Raw genomic sequence first — 16410 nt, 5'->3', positions numbered from 1 at the left:
GCTGTCTGTTTGCAGGTTTTTGTTTTTGAGACAGAGTCTCACTGTATAGTTGAGGCTGGCCTTGAACTTACTATCCAGGCTGGCCTTGAATTTAGGGCATCTTGCTGCCTCAGTCAGCCTCGCAGGTGCTGGGATTACAGGTGTATGCCACCACCCCTTGTTGCACTCACTATGGGAAGCACAGCCAAAATCCTGGAGGTGGAGCTGGGGACCCTGCACTGGAGTCATCTGTTTCACAGATGAGACAGCTAAGGCCTCGGGAGGACAAGTAAAATAACTTGCCGGGGGCCACCCAGTTAGAGAATGGTGAAGCTGCGTTTAACTCCTGTGCTTTGGCTTGGTTTCCAGCCCTTGAAGCGGGAGGTGATTTGGGGCAGGGTGGGCCGGGGTGAGGAACTTGCGACCGCAGGACCACAGTCTCTGATAGTGCCGGTCAGCAAGGCCAGAGTAGCACGTGGCCACGCGCTGACCCACACCACGCCTCTGTTGACTCGGGCACCCCTAGGATCGAGGTGCCATCACTGTACCCACCCTCCATTGGTGGAATTGAGGTTCACAGAGGTGTGGGCGGTTCAGGGTCCAGGTTTTCTTGTTCACGAAACCCAGCAGCCATGCAGCCTCCCTCAGTCATGTCCCTTCAGAGCCCTGCCACAGAAATTTACAGAGCAACAGTTTCTCCTGCTTTATTTGCCTGGACCTTACCCTTAGGCCCCCACCCCATCAAAACACAAGGGGATATGGTCCAGCGTACAGTGGGGACATGCACTTGAAAAGGCTCCAAGTTCAGCTGTGGAGCACATCTGTCCAGGAGCTGGAGACCCCAGGGTGCCCAGTGTGTCTGTGTGTGAGGGTGCTCAGGTCTTGTGTGTGGATGGAGCTCCAGCCCGGATGAGGCCTCGGGCTGCTCCCCAGCTTCTCCCTCTCAGGAAGGTGGGACCTGCCACCTTCCCCAGCCTTCGCTGGTCCTCCATACTCTGGACAGGAGCTTTCAGTTGTGGGGCTGCCCTTGTGTATCTCTGCATCCTAGGCTTCTCGTGTTCTGTGTTGGGGCTCCAGGACCTCATGTCCACCCTCCCTAGAGTACTCTACAGGTGATGCCAGCCTCACACACAAAGAGCACTCTTCCCTCCAACCCTGAACCCAGTCTCAGCTTTCCGCTCTGCCCCAAACGGGCACCCTGGCCCTGTCTCTGCTGTGCTCCTCATACGGGTCTGGCTTAGAGCCTGGCAAACAGCTCCAGAACCCAACTGCTCCTCACTCTCCTCAGCTACCATCCTACACAGCCACCACCGTTCTGCAGTCCCCTCCTCATGGACCCCTCACGGACCTGGCTTCTACCCCTGCCCTGAGAAACCTTACAACAGAGGCAAAGGGACCTGTGGAAAACACTAGCCCATGAACCGCTTCTGCTGAGCTCTTCAGTGCCTCTGGGGCAAACTCTTGACCCCTGCGCCCCTGCCTGCTTCTCCCCAGCCATGGGCTTGGATTTCCTCCACTCCAGGGCAGAGACTGCACAGATGCCTTCCTGCCCCAGGGCCTTCTCACATGCCCAACCTTCTGCCTAGAACTTTATCCTCCCATTCTCTGCACAGTTGTCTCCTTGACCCCTGTCAGGCATGGCTTCAATGTTGTCTCCTCAGAGAAGGCCCCCTGAGTCCCTGGGACTGTCTGTATTCCCTTCATAACCGCTGCACAGTCCATGTGTCACTCGATGTTCTTGTGTTCACAGTTGTCATCGCCCCGGAGGGCAAAGACTCCATCTTCTGTTTCCTTCTCTCCCATCTCCCCGGTGTCTCCCACACCAAGTCTGGTACCACAGGCCGGCAGCTCCATAAATACTGCATATTCCTGTTACCTAGCAGTAACTTTCCAAGACCTCATCTCCAGGCCCTGGAAGCGATTTCGAGGACAAGGCGTGGCGGATGGGGACCTCAGCGGGGCCAGAGCCCCGGGAGAGGCGCTCTGGTTGTGGGCGGGGGGCCTCACGGAGGCTATGACGTAGGCTACAGTGGTGCCAGCCCCGGCGGATCTCCGTCTGCACCTGCGACGACGGGTTGCTCAGAGGCGGCGCTGTTCTCAAGCGGCCACCAGAGGGCGAGGGCGGGCTCTCCTACCTCCTTGTTGGTGAAGCAGTAGAGGACACTGACCAGGAACCCCTGGCGGAGGAGGGGCGGAGTCAGATTGCCCAGCAGGGATAGTATTCTAACGACTCCTTAATGAGCTCCGATTCTTGCCCAGCCCCAGGTCGCTTTATAGATGTCGCCACCTAGTCCTGGAGTATCGCAGTCACCTGGTCACTGGCGCAGAACTCTTGCCTTGCGCTGGCCAGATTGCTGCATAGTAGGGGACGTGACAGTAGGCGGCCTGAGTGACAATCCCTCCCCTACTTGCACTCTCTGGGTAAGCTGCTTAGCCTCTCTGTGCCTTAGTTTCTTCATCTGGAAAATGGGCCATCTGTTTTACCATCCAGTAGTATTGGTAGCTATGAGAATTAAGGCACTGTTAATATGCAAGAGATTGGGAGTTCCTGGCATATAGCCTTAACTATTTATTTCTTTCTTTATTTTGGAGACAGGGTCTTCCTATGTATTTCAGGCTGGCCTCAAACTCAAAGTGATCCTCCTGCCTCCTGAGTGCTGAGATTAGATATGTGCCACCACACTCGGCCTTAACCTTTTTCTTAATCTTCTTCTTATTTATTTGTTTTATTTTTTTGAGACAGGGTCCTGTTATGCACTTCAGGCTGGCCTTGAGCTCACTTTATAACCCAGGCTGGTCTGGAATCTGCAGCGATCCTCCTGCCTCAGCCTCCTGAATGCTGAGATTATAGGTCTGCACACCACACCCGGCTCTGTAACTCATTTTTTTTCCTGTACTTCATTCTTATATACCATTCCTTATAAATAGTTTGCATTTCTAAGTGTTCTACCTCTAAATTCAAATAAAGACAGTGACAGTAGGACAGTGACAGAGTCAGGCTCTGCATGCTCAAGGACCCGCATTTAGTTCCCAATATCAAAATAGGTAGTTATTTCTATTTTATGATTAATAAATTAATAGATACATATCAAAACTCAGATCACATCCCTCCTCTTCTAGTGAGGAAAACTAAATTAAATACTAGACATGGTGGCTTATACCTATAATCCTAAATCCAGCCTGAGGAATTTAACAAGATAGTGAGACCCTTTCTCAAGTTTAAAACCTACTAAATATCCCAGGAGATTTTTTATATATATATGGCTTTTATTGATTTTGGTTTTTTGAAGACAGGGCCTCACTATGTAGCCCATTCTGACCTCAGACTTTAGGGTATCCCCTTCCTCACTTGCCTAAATACTGGGATTACAGGTGTATGCCTGGCCAAGATTTTTGAATTTTAGTTTATTTTTTAGTTGCACTTGGGATTAAACCAAAGGCCTTTCAGAGTTTTGTACTAGTTTGAGGTGTTTTTTTTTTTTTTTTTTTTTTTTGAGACAGGGTTTCACTATGCAGTTTAAACTCACTGTGAAACCCAGGCTGGCCTCAAACTCACTGGGGAGGCACCCTGGGCTCCATTCATAATGCTGCTGCTGTCCTGGGGGTCTCATCTAGAGTTTCTCTTCCTGGAGCACCCCAATATCTGCTAACTGGTCCTCACCTTTTCAGCTCTCTTCCCCATTGTACCCTCAGGTAGGCCTTCCCTGATGCCCTGTCCAAAATACCACTGCAGCTTTCCTTGGATTTGTGATTGAATCCAAGGCCTTCACACTGAGCTACATCCCCAGCCCTTTTAAAACATTTATTTGGATACATTAAGTTGACCAGGCTGGGCTCAAAATTACCTTTTCCTGCCTTGGCCTCCCAGAATGGCCTGTATCACTACACCCGGTTGCATCTCTTTTCCTGCCCCTTCACTGCACATCTAATCACAACCTTGTGCACACAGTGTGTTTAGGGTCTGTCTCTGAGAGAGTGGGGGCCATTTGGTTCTTCTCAGTATCTCCCCTATAAGCCTGGAAGACAGCCTAGTGGCTATAAGTGCTCAATAATTTTTTGCTGAATTTGATGAACAGTCTTGTAGGGTGAGACTGGTATTGTCCCCACTTTAGAGATGACAAGACTGAGGCCAACACGGTGAGGCAAAGTAAGGACTAAGCCAAGGCAATTAAGTGCAGCATTGGCTTGAATTTGAAAATCTGGTTTCTGTGCCTGAGGCATCTCACTTCCCTCATCCTGGTCTCTATCCAGAGATGGATGCCACACAGCCAGAAGTGATAAAATCTGAATTTGACCACTACTTCCATCCAGCCCTTGCTCCTCAGTACTGCTGAGATCCAGATGCCTCTCCAACCCTGGGCAGCTCCAGCTTAGTATTTTGCTGTCCTGCGCATTAATGAATGAAAGCACAACCCCCCTGCCCCAACCCTCTCGGGGAGGACCACAGCCCTGCCCAAGCACCTGGAAGGAGCTAAGGAAGATCTCGAAGCCCAGCTTGGCGAAGCGCAGGGTGCCCTCTGCCTGTTCCTCGATCACCGGAGCGAACACCACCTCGTGCACGCCCAGCAGAGGCACCAGTGTGAGCGTGGAGCGAGCCAGCCTGGGGACAAAGGGTGGTACTGGTCCCTGGGTTCGGAAGACCCCGCGTCTTTCCCCGGGTTCCCCTCATCCTGGGATCCCCTCCCCCACCTCAGTCGATAGTCGGGACAGCGCATCTGCCGTGTCCTCAGCTTGGACAGGAGGATGCCGAGAATGCGCATGAAGATGAGGAAATTAATCTGTGAGGAAAGAGAAGCTGAGCCAGACACGACTCATTCTGGGGGGCAGGAGATAGCTCCATGCTTCCCAGAGTGGGAAATCCTTGAGGACGTCCTGGAGGAAGCGGAACCGGCCATACCAAGATGGTCATGAGGATGGGAGTGCGTATGATCCACCAAAAAGCCTTGACATCATTCCGCTCCCAGCACCTGGGGGAGGCAGTGTAGGAGTCGGAAAACTAGATTTCCGGTTTTGCTAGGTGTGCAGCCCAGGCCCCGCCCACGTCGTTTAAGGCCCACTCACATTTCCTCTAGAAGCCCCGCCCACTGCTAGCAAGGCCCCGCCCCTTCCCAAACATCCGGCTGCGAACTCCCCATTCCTCAGCCCCGCCCACGTTCGCCCCTACCCCAGGGGCCCCGTTTTAACAACAATCTCCGCCCACATCCCTCAAAGCTCCGCCCACCTTCCAGGCCCCGCCCCAGGCCCTGCAACTCACTGCGTGTTCTCGTACAGGTACCTGACGATCACCCAGGGAATGACGAAAAGCGCAGGGGCCCCTGTGCAGACCCCGCCCCCCGCCCCCCACCCCGCCGCAGCCGTCAGCGCACGCAGGGGCCCTGCTAGGCCCATGACCCGCGGGGTTCTCTGCCGGGGTGGGGGGCAGAAGCCTAGAGAGGAAGGAGACCCCCTGAGGTAGACCAGTTGGGCAGTGGGGAGCTGAGGCGCGCTGGGCTGGGCAGGGTCGGGGTCGGGGTCGGGGTCGGGGTCGGAGCTCACCCCAGCCAAGGAGCAGGTAGCCGTGCAAGTGGCCCTCCTCCGAGCCCCCCACAAGCACCAGCAGTCGGTGCAGGTACACGCCCTCCACCAGCAGCCACGTGTAGTTGGCACCCACACAGTACTGGGTCACGATCTGGGCTGTGCGGCAGGTGGCCAGGGCCTGGGGAGGTCAGACAGGCGCAGGAGGAAGTCGGGGAGGCCGGGATGTGCCATTCTCATTGCTTGCCATCAAATATTCTCCCAGTCAGTATCCCCAGTGGATGGTCTTTGTGGTTGGTTTCTCTCACGCTATTCTTTTTCCCTGTATGGACTTTCCCACACTGATCACCTTAACAATTCTCGCCCTCCTTTTTATCACCAGGGTCCTTCCTCCAGAATCCCAAAATATGGCCCCTACCTCGCTGTCTCCTAAGAACTAAACTTTCCTGCTAGTTTATGGACTCTCCCACCGTACCAACAAGTGCTATGGCCTAACTTGCTTCCAGCCTCTCTTCGTCCCCCTGTTCCAGTAATAAATTGGTACCCTCCCCCGGCTGATTTTCACCACCTCTCACTGGTGGAAAAGCCCAATCATAATCAAGATCAAGAGAGACATAATGGAAAATTCCAATAAAGGAGGCGAAGTGATGGAGAGAACTGGACGGTGGAGGAAGTTGAGTTGGGAAGAAGGTCCCTCTCCAAATGTGTTTGCAAGTAGTAAGTGGGCCACGTCCACCTGACCAAGAGGTGGATTCCCATTCGGAGGAACCGAAGGAGGCTCACCTTATTCCACAAGGTCCGGGTCTGATCCCCGGGGTAGGGCCTAGGGGGAGGCAGCAGGCGGTCTCGGGTGAGGATGGCAGCCGCGCGCAGGATGAAGGATGTGAACAGGTTGATGTGGATGTAATTACGAGTGCAGCGGAGCCGCCTGTGGAATTTGAAAGCTGATATGGGGACCCCTGCAGAACTGTCTGTGGCTACATGAGGTTTCTTTAACCACCCACCAGCCCTTCTCCTAGATCCATCGGGGGTGCTGGGAGCGTAGCCACTGTCCCCATCTTACTGGGAAGCCTGAGGCTCACATCTCTACCACCGCCATGCAGGGCTGGGCGTCCCACCTGAAGAAACTCAAAATGAGAAGGGCTAGCAGCAGAGTGGCCAGGGACAGGGAGTAGCCAATGGTGTACACGACCTGCAGCCGCTCCAAGATCCGTCTCTGGTCCTGGTGGGGACAAGGACAGCATGGGAATGAGGCTCCTCCTTCGGGCCCAGGGAGGGGCTTCCCAGTGCCCAATTCTACTCTTGCAAAAGTTGATCTTTTCCTCTGGGTTTCTGCTCGGTAGCCCATTTTTTTCTTGAGCCACCATCTACCCTTGTTGGAGCAGGCTGACCCTCTCTCGCTCCAAGGCTGGGATGTTACCAGCCAGTGTGAGCATTCTGTCTAACACACACTCCATCCACACATGGATTCACCTCGACAGACCACAGGACCCAAGCCAGGACATGTCAGTCCTGAGATGTGATGTTGGGGTCATTGAGAAGAAAGCTCGGTCCTCCCACTGTTGCTGGCTGGTAGGATGTGGGTCTGGTGTTAATGGGGGTCACCTTTTTTACCACATAGAAAAGATGAGGCCAGCACAGAGGAAAAACAGGCATGATACAGTGAGACAGAGAGATTCCCCACCTTGTCATGTGAGTACCTAGATCTCTCTGTACCTGAAGCTGTTTCCTTACACTGGACTTCAACTATAAGCCAGTGTTTCTCTTTTCCTCCGGTAAGCAAGTCCCAGTTGGGTTTCTATTACTTGGAATCTCGACCCCTGAGCAGTACAAGGGGTTTCCAATCCTTCCACCTTCCCTAGACATCCTAACCCGATCCCCTGCCCTCTTGTTACCTGAAGTGCCTCATTCTTCTCTGGGTCCTCACACTGAGTATGGTCTCTCCAAGGTCCCCACTGCCCATCACTGCCACACTGGCGGAGGACGAAGCCTGCAGCCACTAATGGGAGGAGAGGGAGGGAGTCAGAGGCAGAGAGAGGAGGACACAGACTGTACGATGTCACAAGCCCGTGTGTGTCTTACATGATCCATGTTCATACAAGCTCGTGAAAGTGGTACAATTATTAGCTCCATTTTATATATGGGGAAAAGGAGGCAAGAATTAAACAAACTGCCTGAGGCGACATAGCCAGTGAACCCAGGAAGACCAAGTGGAAGAAAACAAAAAATAGAAAAAAAGAAAGAAAAGAAGACAACCCCCCCCGCCCCCCGTTCTAAGAGGCACACGGAGACACTGGGCCTGGCAGAAGAGGGAGGGGACCGAGAAGGGCAAGGGACAGAAGCAGGAGGTTGTGCTGCGAGCTGCAGGGCAGTGGTGCCGGACATAGTGAGCCCTGAGAGCGCCTCACCATGCTGGTGCCAGGGCAGGTACCAGGGGCACGATGCACGGGCAGTGGTGTTGGGGGCAGCGTAGTCCCAGCACACGTACATATCGAAGGAGCCGTTGCAAGCGAGGCCTGGGAGTGGATATGGGGGCCAGAAGCTGGGTGGACCTACTGTGCTTGGACCTCCCGTGGCAGCAGGACCAGGCTTCTCCTCAATCCTTTCAGCCCGGCTCTAGCCACGCCCACTACCTCTCAATACCACGCCCACCCTCCAAAATCCACCCCCGGCTCCCACCAAGGATCCAAAAGCTAGATTCTTCCCCACGCCTGAGGACCTTCCCAACTCAAGCTCCTTTCCATTTCCAGCTTCTTCCTTGAACTCGCCTACATTTTTTTTTTTTTTTTTTTTTTTTTTGGTTTTGTTTTGTTTTTGAGACAGGGTCTCCAAGTAGTTCTGGCCTTTGAACTCACTACGTAGCCCAGGCTGGCCTCGAACTCCCGGCGATCCTCCAGCCTCAGCCTCCCAAGTTCTGAGATTACAGGGGTGCCCCACCACATGGGTTCGAGGCGTCTCGCACTGATCAGGGTCCCACTCCAGCTCTCACTGCCCTCAGGCCAGGCCCATCTACACGCCCCGACACTGTCCGCTTGGATCCCAGAGTTTTCTCTTTCAGAGCGCCCCCACCCCGCCCTCAGCCCTAGGCCCGCCCCTATCCCACCATAGGCCTCAGCTCCTCCTGCACCCCTCCAGCCCCTGGAGTCAACCTGAGGGCGGCTCCGCGGCGCCCAGGGCCTCCTGGCACTCCCGCTGGTACCGTTCCCAGCGCTGGTACAGCTCCCCCGCCGTCTGTGGCCCAGAGTCTGTCTAGTAAGAGAGAGAAGGGAGGATCTCACCTCCCCCCCCCCCCCAGACGTACAAAGGACTCCAGCTCCCAGGCGACTCAGCTTGACTCAGCTCCAGAGGGTCACAAACACCTTAGACAGAAGCTTAGAAGGGCTGTCTCATTTTGGTAGGCAGTATTGGGTAGCCTAGAAAACTCTGAGGGGGGTCTAGAAACCGCAAAGGGATTTGCTACAGGAGACTGCAACCCTTCCAGAAGGTTGGAGAGGGCTGGGGGACTGGATCTCTTCGGGAGGATTTGTGGGGGTCGGGGAGGACTGGAAACCATAATCTGAACTGAGTCTGAGCGAGCAAGGCAAAACTCTCTGAGAGGCCCTTCCCAAAACGTGAATTTTGGGGTCTCTGCGTCCTCACCTGAACCCTCCGGAGCGACAGCAGCAGCAGCAACACCCGCAGGGGCCCAGAGTTCAGCATCATGAAAGCGGAGAAGGGTCTGGAGGGTCCCAGGGCAAAGTCAGCTCCTCTGTCCTCTGCCCTCCGCCTTGGGGCCCCAGCCTCAGCCTCCACCGGCCTTAGGGATTCCTACAGGTGCACTGAAGGCCCGGCCAGCTCCTGATTTGGGGACGGGGCGGGGCTTGTGGTGGGCGGGGTCTCTTTGGTGGGTGCAGCCCCCGGCCGCCCCCAACTGTTGCTAGGGCAGCGGCGGTGGAGGGGAGGGTGTTTGCAAAGGGGGCTGTTGCCCTAGAGCTGCGCTGGGCAGAAGCCTCAGTGTCACCCAGAGTCTAGACGTAGAGACCCCGGAGACCTGAGGATCACCAAGGAGAGGAGCACGTAGAAACTGCCAGCCTAGCCGGAAGGGGAGCTTGAAAGGCCATCTGAGCTTCCATTTGTCCAGCCCAAGGGGTTTTCCAATGGCAGACATCACAAAACTTTCCCCATGTGGTCAGATAAAGGCCACAGTCACTGTGATGACCCTGCCCAGCATCCAGACACTTAAGGACCAGAGAGCCATCAAACCCTGGGCTTAGATCTGCAGGGGTTCACATGCCTCAAAATCCTTTGTTCCAACCCCCAATACTCCCTGGGGCCACTGTGTAGGGAGAGGGGGAGGCCAGAGGGGACCTGAGACACAGGAGACAGGAACAGAGACTCCCAGACACAGCCACAAGGAGACACACAGCAAGACACCAGAAGCCAAAGGACAGAAAAAGACGGACAAAAATGAGAGCTAGGAGACAAAAAGGAGGTAGAAAAATGCAGAGACAGGCGATGGGAAGAGACCTGAAAGTGTAGAAATAAAGCCATCTGGAGGTTCAGCAGAGATGGAGACAGAAAGACAGAGACACTAAGAGACAGGGAGATGGGGGACAGAGAGGCGGGAGCCAAAGTCTAGGGTGAGAAGGAGCCAGAGCTAGAGAGGGACTCACAGGCCCCGGAGCAGAAACAGGGGAGGGGATAGGGTGGCCTCACCTGTCCCCTGTCCTGGGCCTGGACACTGGCTCCCAATGCCCCTGCCACCGCTGCCTCTGGCACCTTGCTGCTCCTGCTCAGGAAGAGGTTCCAGGCACTGGCAGCCTGGGAGCCTGGGGCAGTGGTGGGGGCGGAGCCAGGGCAGAACCCATGCTGGAGGGGGGAGCTAGAGGCAGAACAGGGGGCCTTGCCTGCCCCTGCTGAGAGTAGCACTGTCACTGTCACAAGGGAGAGGAGTCGACATCTGAGGACTCCCCCCGCGGTGTGCACAATCTCTCACCTCCACCTGGCCCTCAGGCCACCGACCACCCCATCCCACCCAGCCTCTTACACACAGGGCCACGCCATGTGCAAGGATCACACACAACCCCACAGGCCGGCCCCACGCAACACAGGACAGAAGCACACACACTGTTCCTTGGAGTCACGTTCATTCACTAGAGTACAACGCCATCCACACTCAGGGAACAGGTCTCTTACCCACCAGGTGGCACCATCCACAGGGTGACACAGCCACCTGTGCAGTGCTCTGGGCTCCTCATACTCACTGGAAATGGTCAGTGTCCTGCAGCACCCAGAATGCTGTCCATGACACACTCGCTTACACATTCACTAGTAGCTCATCACTAACACCCCCTACCCCCTCCCCGTGCTCCCTGAGGGCCCCAGAAGGACAGGAGCAAGATGTCCCCATCCCCATAGGTTCCCAGCTTTGCCCAGAGCAGGGTTCAAGAGATGATGTCAAAGTAGAAAACGCACAGGTTGTGTGGCTACTCACAGGGTCACACAGTTCCCGGAAGTCACACGCAGAATTGGGGGACTATGCAGCCACACAATCTCCAGAGCCCACAGTTGTACCCCAAAACATGCTTTCTAAGTGTCGCCAAGGCACATGCTTCCATAAGTTCCCACATGGTCACACCTAGTGATAGAATCACACAGACACACAACTCTCCACGACAGACAGTCCAGTCACACTTTAAAAGTCACACACACGGGGGCTGGGGATTTAGCTCAGCAGCATAAGCACTTGCCTTCCAAGCAGGCGGTCATGAGTTCGATACCTGGTACCAATTAAAAAAAAAAAAAAAAAAAAAGATGTTCTCAAAAGTCACACACACACACACACACACACACACACACACACACACCCCGATATGCGTCACGTGATCCCACAGGTACACACTGACCCTCAGCCTCACCGTTCTGGGAATCCCCGTGGCCCACAGGTTTCCAGCCTCTGCTTCCAGGCTCTTCCTTTGCCCTCTGTGGGACAGTGTCTCTCCACAGAGGGGGCTCAGAGCCCAGTCCTGGCTCTCAGGGCCTCCTGCTCATCAATCACACTGTGGAGCAGTCTGACCACACACTCCCCTGGGGCTAGGAAATGCGTGGGACAGAGGAGCCTCTGCTCAGTTGCAGAGGAGAAACAGGCCCTGAGGCCTCCGAGGGGCAGGCAGCAAGGGATGGCATGAGGGCTGTCCTGCAAGCTGGGGGGAAACAAGTCTGGGGTGGGGGGTTCCTCACCAGGGCCTGGCCGCTGGGGCCTCCCTGCCCTCTGGCCCACATTCCTGGCGCCCTCTGGGTCCTGGGAAAGCTCCATCTGAAGTGGACAAGGAAAATGGTCTGACACAGGCCGGCACCTCAAGGAGAGGCTGCGGCAGGGGAGGAGTCTGACTGCCTTAGCCCCATGGGGGCAGGAGGGTCACCCCACTGAAGGGGCAGGAGCAGGGAAGAGGAGCTGAGGTGGTGTGAGAGACAGGAAGAGAAAGGAAGGCCCAGAGAGAGCTGAAGAGGAGAGACAGACAGGAAGAGAGGGAAGGGCAGGAGGAGAGAGACAGAGAAAAAGGGAAGGGAGGGGAGTGGAGGGAAAGGAAGAGAAAGTAATGTCTGTAATCCCAGCCCCTGGGAGGCTGAGGCAGGAGAATCACCTCCTGGGCTACATGTGAATTCAAGACAGCCTGAGCTGCACAAAGAGTCTCAAAACATTAAAAAAAAAAAAAAAAAAGAAGAATGAGAGAGACGGGGAAAGGCTGAAGAGCAGGAGAGAGACAGAAGCAGAGAGGTGGGCAGCAGCACTGGGGCCTGTAAGCCAGGCCGGGAGACAGATGCCTCCTGGCCTCCTGGCCCACTCCAGGGCACACAGGACAGGGAGGGAGGGCAAAAGTCCGGGCACCTAACTGGCCCCTCCAACCCTCTGGGGAGGGGACCAAAGATGCCACGCTAGGGCTTGGGAAACTTCAGGCAGACCAGCAGCCTCTGCAGGCAGCCTTATGTCACAGCCCTGCCCCCAGGGAACCCTGGTTCTCATAGCCTGCTCCCCTGCCTCCCCAGCCCCTCCCCAGCCTCTTCTCGCCCTGCCTGCCCCCCTAGTCCCTCTCTGTGGCTCTAATCCTGCCTCCTCTTTTGTGCCGAACCCATTGTCTGGCCTCTGGTGGCAGCCTCTCATTTCTGCCAGCCTGCTTTGCCTTTCCTGCTGGCCTTCTCTTCCTGTCCCTCCCCTCCTTTCTGCTACCCTCTCCCTTCCTCTGGCCTGGTCACCTCTTGCCAGCCTTTAGAAACTTTCTTCTTTTTCTCCCCTCCCTTCCCATCTTCTCTTTGGTGTCTGTCTGTCTGTCTGTCTGTCTGTCTAAATCTCTTTCCTCATTGTTCCCAGGCCTTAGGCTCCTGGCTCTGGTCACTGGGCCTCTGCCACTGGCGCGGAACAGGCAGTGTCCTGCCCGCCTGGGATGGAGCCTTCGAGCAGCTCCTGCCCCCTGGGGCCGTCTGCCTCAGCAGAGCCTGTGGGGAGCTGCAGGGGCCCGGTGCTTGGGCAGATGGTGCAGGAGAAATGAGGCAGAGAGATATGGGGAAAGGGGGCGCCCCGTGGGGACTGAGACCAGAACAGGGAGACTGCACTGGCCCCCTGAGATTCAGGACTTCCGGGGCAGAAGCCTGAGGGCCAGTGACCCAGAGAGAGACTTGTGCTCCAAGAGAGAAGGACACAAAGAGGTGACAAGAGAGAGACAGAAGTGGGCAGAGGAAGACACAGTCTCCAACAGAAAGGGAGACAGAGACCCAAAGAGACAAGAGCCAGATGACAAAGTAAAGGGACTTGGGACACAATGACACAGAGACAGAGGAGACAGCTAGCTATCTACAGACCAAAACCTGCAGAGACAAAGCACAAAAAATACGAATCCAGAGAGGCTTGGAGAGACCAAAACAGATAGAGACCCAGAGAAAGTGACCCAAAGAAACAAGATCTAAGAAACAGGTTGGCTGTGGAGGTGTGCACCCAGGATTCCAGCACTAAGGGAGGCTGAGGCAAGAGGATTTCAAGTCTGAGCCCAGCATGGGCAATTTACAGTGAGACTCTCAGAAAATAAGAAATAAAAACGCACTGCGGATGTAGCTCAATGTGAAAGCCTCAGCTCCTCTTGTTTTTTTCTGAGACTTTGGGGGGAGGGTGGTGCACGTCTCCATAGCAACCGCCTCGGATGCTGAGGGCAAATATTGTCCTGACCACAGCAGCCAGTAATGTTGACATAATCTGGAGCTGGGTAAGGTAGGGGGTTCAGGGGCCCAGAGGCCAGGATGGGGAGCCCGGAAAGCAGAGGGGCTCCCGCTGGGGCTCTCCAGACAGCTCCACCTCCTGCACCTCCGGATCCTGAGCGCACGATCTCTGTGGCAGGACTGCGCTGTCAGTCCTGTGGGGCTCTCTGCTGTCCTCTGGTGGCGGCGGACAAGCTTAGCCCACCCCTTTCCGAGCCTGGAGGACCACAGGCTGACCTTCATGTTTTCCTGCCGGCTTTGGGGTCTGGTTCTATTTCTGACGCGTACTCCCATCCCTCAGGGCAGCGCGTCGGCCAGCGGACGTGCTGAAGCCCAAACCTCATCTTGTCCCTCCTATGCTCTGAACCTGCCGTGGCTCCCCAGTGCCCTCAGGGGAATCACCAGCTCCTCTCCACTGCCTTCCAGGCTTTCCCAGAGCTTTCCTGCCTCTTCTCCATGCCTTCTCAACTTAGCAGACTCTTGGCTCTCCAAACCTTTCTCCTCACTTTACCTAAATGGTCTCTCTCCATTGATTTTTTGAGACAAGGTTTTAACATGTAGTTCAGTCCAGCATGGAACTCATGGTGACCCCCCTGCCTCAGCCTCTCTGAGTGCTGGAGTTACCTATGTGTGGTACCATGCTCAAGTTCTGTATGTTTGATCATCTTCCAAGACCATCACCAGGTCAGTTTTATCCATTCTCTCAGCAAAAACTTTTCTTCATTGGACTCTGAGTGCCAGGGAGCTGGGATGGGGCTCTCCTGGTCAGTGTTGTCTTCTCATGTGTTAGGTACCAGGCTCTGCCCTTGTAATGCTGAAGACTCGTGACAGGCAGCTGTCACCCTGGCTTATGAAGCTTTTACCCCAAAAGAAGACCTAAAGATGGAGACCAACAGACAAAAACAAGAAGGAGAGACAGAAAGACAGTTAGAAAAAAAGTCAGAAAGACAAAAAAGTAGAGACTGAGACAGCCATAAGTCAGTAGAACTAATAGAATAATAATGGGTGGCACTTGGGAGGCTGAGGCAGGAGGATTGCTGTGAGTTTGAGGCCAGCCTGAGCTACAAAGTGAGTTCAAGTATCCTGAAATGCACAGTGAGACCCTATCTCAAAAAAAAAAAAAATGACACACGTGCTAATAACTACTATATACTGGAATTTTACAGCTGCTCACTCTGTAATAGACCTGTAGCAGGTGTATTGTCTCCATTTTCCAGAGGAGGCTGGGGTTCAGAGAGAAGTAACTGGCCCAAGTTGACACAGCTCATAAGTGATGAAAGGAGGGCCCAGCATATGAAGCTTCAAATCCTATTTCCAGACACAGACACAAAGAGAAACAGAAATGAGTGAGAGCCAGGTGTGATGACATGCATCTGTAATCCCAGCACTTGGGAGGCTGAGGCGGGAGATTTTCTGTGAGTTCAAAGACTACACAGCAAGACTCCATCTTAACAAAGAGGGAATGAGGTAAGAAAAAGAAGACTAGAGGCAGAGAGAAAAGACAAAAAATGTGAGCCCTGTCTACCCCACCCCTCCTCCAGTACAGCCCCTCTAAATTCTGCCTGCTGTTCCCTCCATCACCACAGGGAGCCCCAGGATGGGCCCTCCCCAGGGCTCCCTCAGCCCTCTGGGTGTGCATCTTTGCTCTGAGCTCTGCGTCATGACCTTGAAACCATCTGCAAAACATGGTCTGGGTCATCTCTAGGTGTTGACCCTCAGTAGAGAGGTGGAAGGGCAGTTCACTGTTTTCAAAGTCCATTGTCAGATTTTTTTTTTTTTGTCTTTTTTGAGACGGGGTCTCGCTATGAAGTTCAGACTGGCTTTGATCTCACTTTGTAGCCCAGGCTGGTCTCGAACTCACAATGATCCTCCCACCTCAGCCTCCCGAGTGATGGGATTACAGGCACGAGCCACCATGCCCAGCTCATTGTCAGATTTTTTCACCCTCCTCCCTTCCCCCAATTTCCCAGCCAGCTCCGACTGACACCGCCAGCTGGTCCGGGCTGTACAACTGGGACTGTGCCAAAACCCGGACTAAATAACTCAGCTGTGGGAGTCTAGGGCTCTGGCGGGGTGGTGGTGGTGGTGGTGGTGGTGTGCGGACCTCAGGGCCTCGAATACCCAGAAGACATTGGATGGAGAGGTTAGGGAGGGGCTGATAGAGTTAGGGGAGCGGTTTGAATTCCGAGGGTGGAGCTAATCCTGCAAAAATCCGGTTCTGAATTCCGGGAGATTATAATCCCTCCTCGGTCAGAGGGCGGAGGTAATAGCTGGTGGGTGGGGAGAGGATGTAAACACCCATGAGATCCTGAGGGTGGGGCTAGGCGCTCTAAGGGGAGGGGCTAGATTTAATAAACAACCACCAAAAACTCGGCTAGCTTGAGTTTCCGGGCGGCGCTAGTGGATACCTGGAAGGATTTGAGAATAATGTCGGGCTTTGATTTTGCGAAGAGGCTTCTGGGAGTCCAATAAAAGATTAAGGAGAAGATCTGGGAGATGAGGCAGTGTCTTCCTCCACCCCATCCTCCCAGACCTGGGGGCTCCACTTCAGACCCAGATGCAGGAAAGGCTCCGCCCCCTCGAATCCATCTGCATCCCTATTGGCGAAGGAGCCTGCGCGACAGGCTCTCATTGGTTCCAAAGAGGCGAGGAGGGGAGTCTAGAGAGGATACATTCCGGTTGTGGGCGGGG

At 54.7% G+C, this 16410-nt stretch overlaps 1 protein-coding gene and 1 long non-coding RNA gene across 3 annotated transcripts; both read right to left on the bottom strand.

The window, feature by feature from the left end:
- Positions 1-667: 667 nt before the first annotated feature.
- On the bottom strand, positions 668-10815 carry Gipr (gastric inhibitory polypeptide receptor). Of its 2 annotated transcripts, XM_013146904.3 has the most exons (13): positions 9133-10815; positions 8643-8742; positions 7902-8009; positions 7389-7492; positions 6612-6715; positions 6277-6421; positions 5515-5674; positions 5234-5294; positions 4877-4946; positions 4669-4757; positions 4441-4579; positions 2115-2156; positions 668-2041 (listed from the first exon to the last, which is right to left on the bottom strand). In XM_013146904.3, the coding sequence occupies exons 1-13, from the start codon at positions 9193-9195 to the stop codon at positions 1856-1858; spliced, it is 1371 nt and encodes a 456-aa protein (XP_013002358.1). In that variant the 5' UTR covers positions 9196-10815; the 3' UTR covers positions 668-1855. The 2 variants fall into 2 exon arrangements, with proteins under 2 accessions (XP_013002358.1, XP_063108975.1); XM_063252905.1 differs by lacking the exons at positions 668-2041; positions 2115-2156 and adding an exon at positions 2173-2333.
- A 75-nt stretch (positions 10816-10890) lies between these two features.
- LOC134476870 (uncharacterized) lies at positions 10891-16272 on the bottom strand. Its single transcript, XR_010048654.1, has 5 exons — positions 16128-16272; positions 13569-14595; positions 11713-11788; positions 11391-11565; positions 10891-11252 (listed from the first exon to the last, which is right to left on the bottom strand). It is a non-coding gene; the product is annotated as an uncharacterized LOC134476870 (long non-coding RNA).
- Positions 16273-16410: the final 138 nt, after the last annotated feature.

This window comes from Cavia porcellus, unplaced genomic scaffold (assembly GCF_034190915.1).
Source record: "Cavia porcellus strain 051 isolate PalLab524CR breed Dunkin Hartley unplaced genomic scaffold, mCavPor4.1 scaffold_7, whole genome shotgun sequence".
Lineage (NCBI taxonomy): Eukaryota > Metazoa > Chordata > Mammalia > Rodentia > Caviidae > Cavia > Cavia porcellus.
The sequence above is the reverse complement of the archived record's forward strand: the minus strand, read 5'-3'. Positions and strand labels throughout refer to the sequence as shown.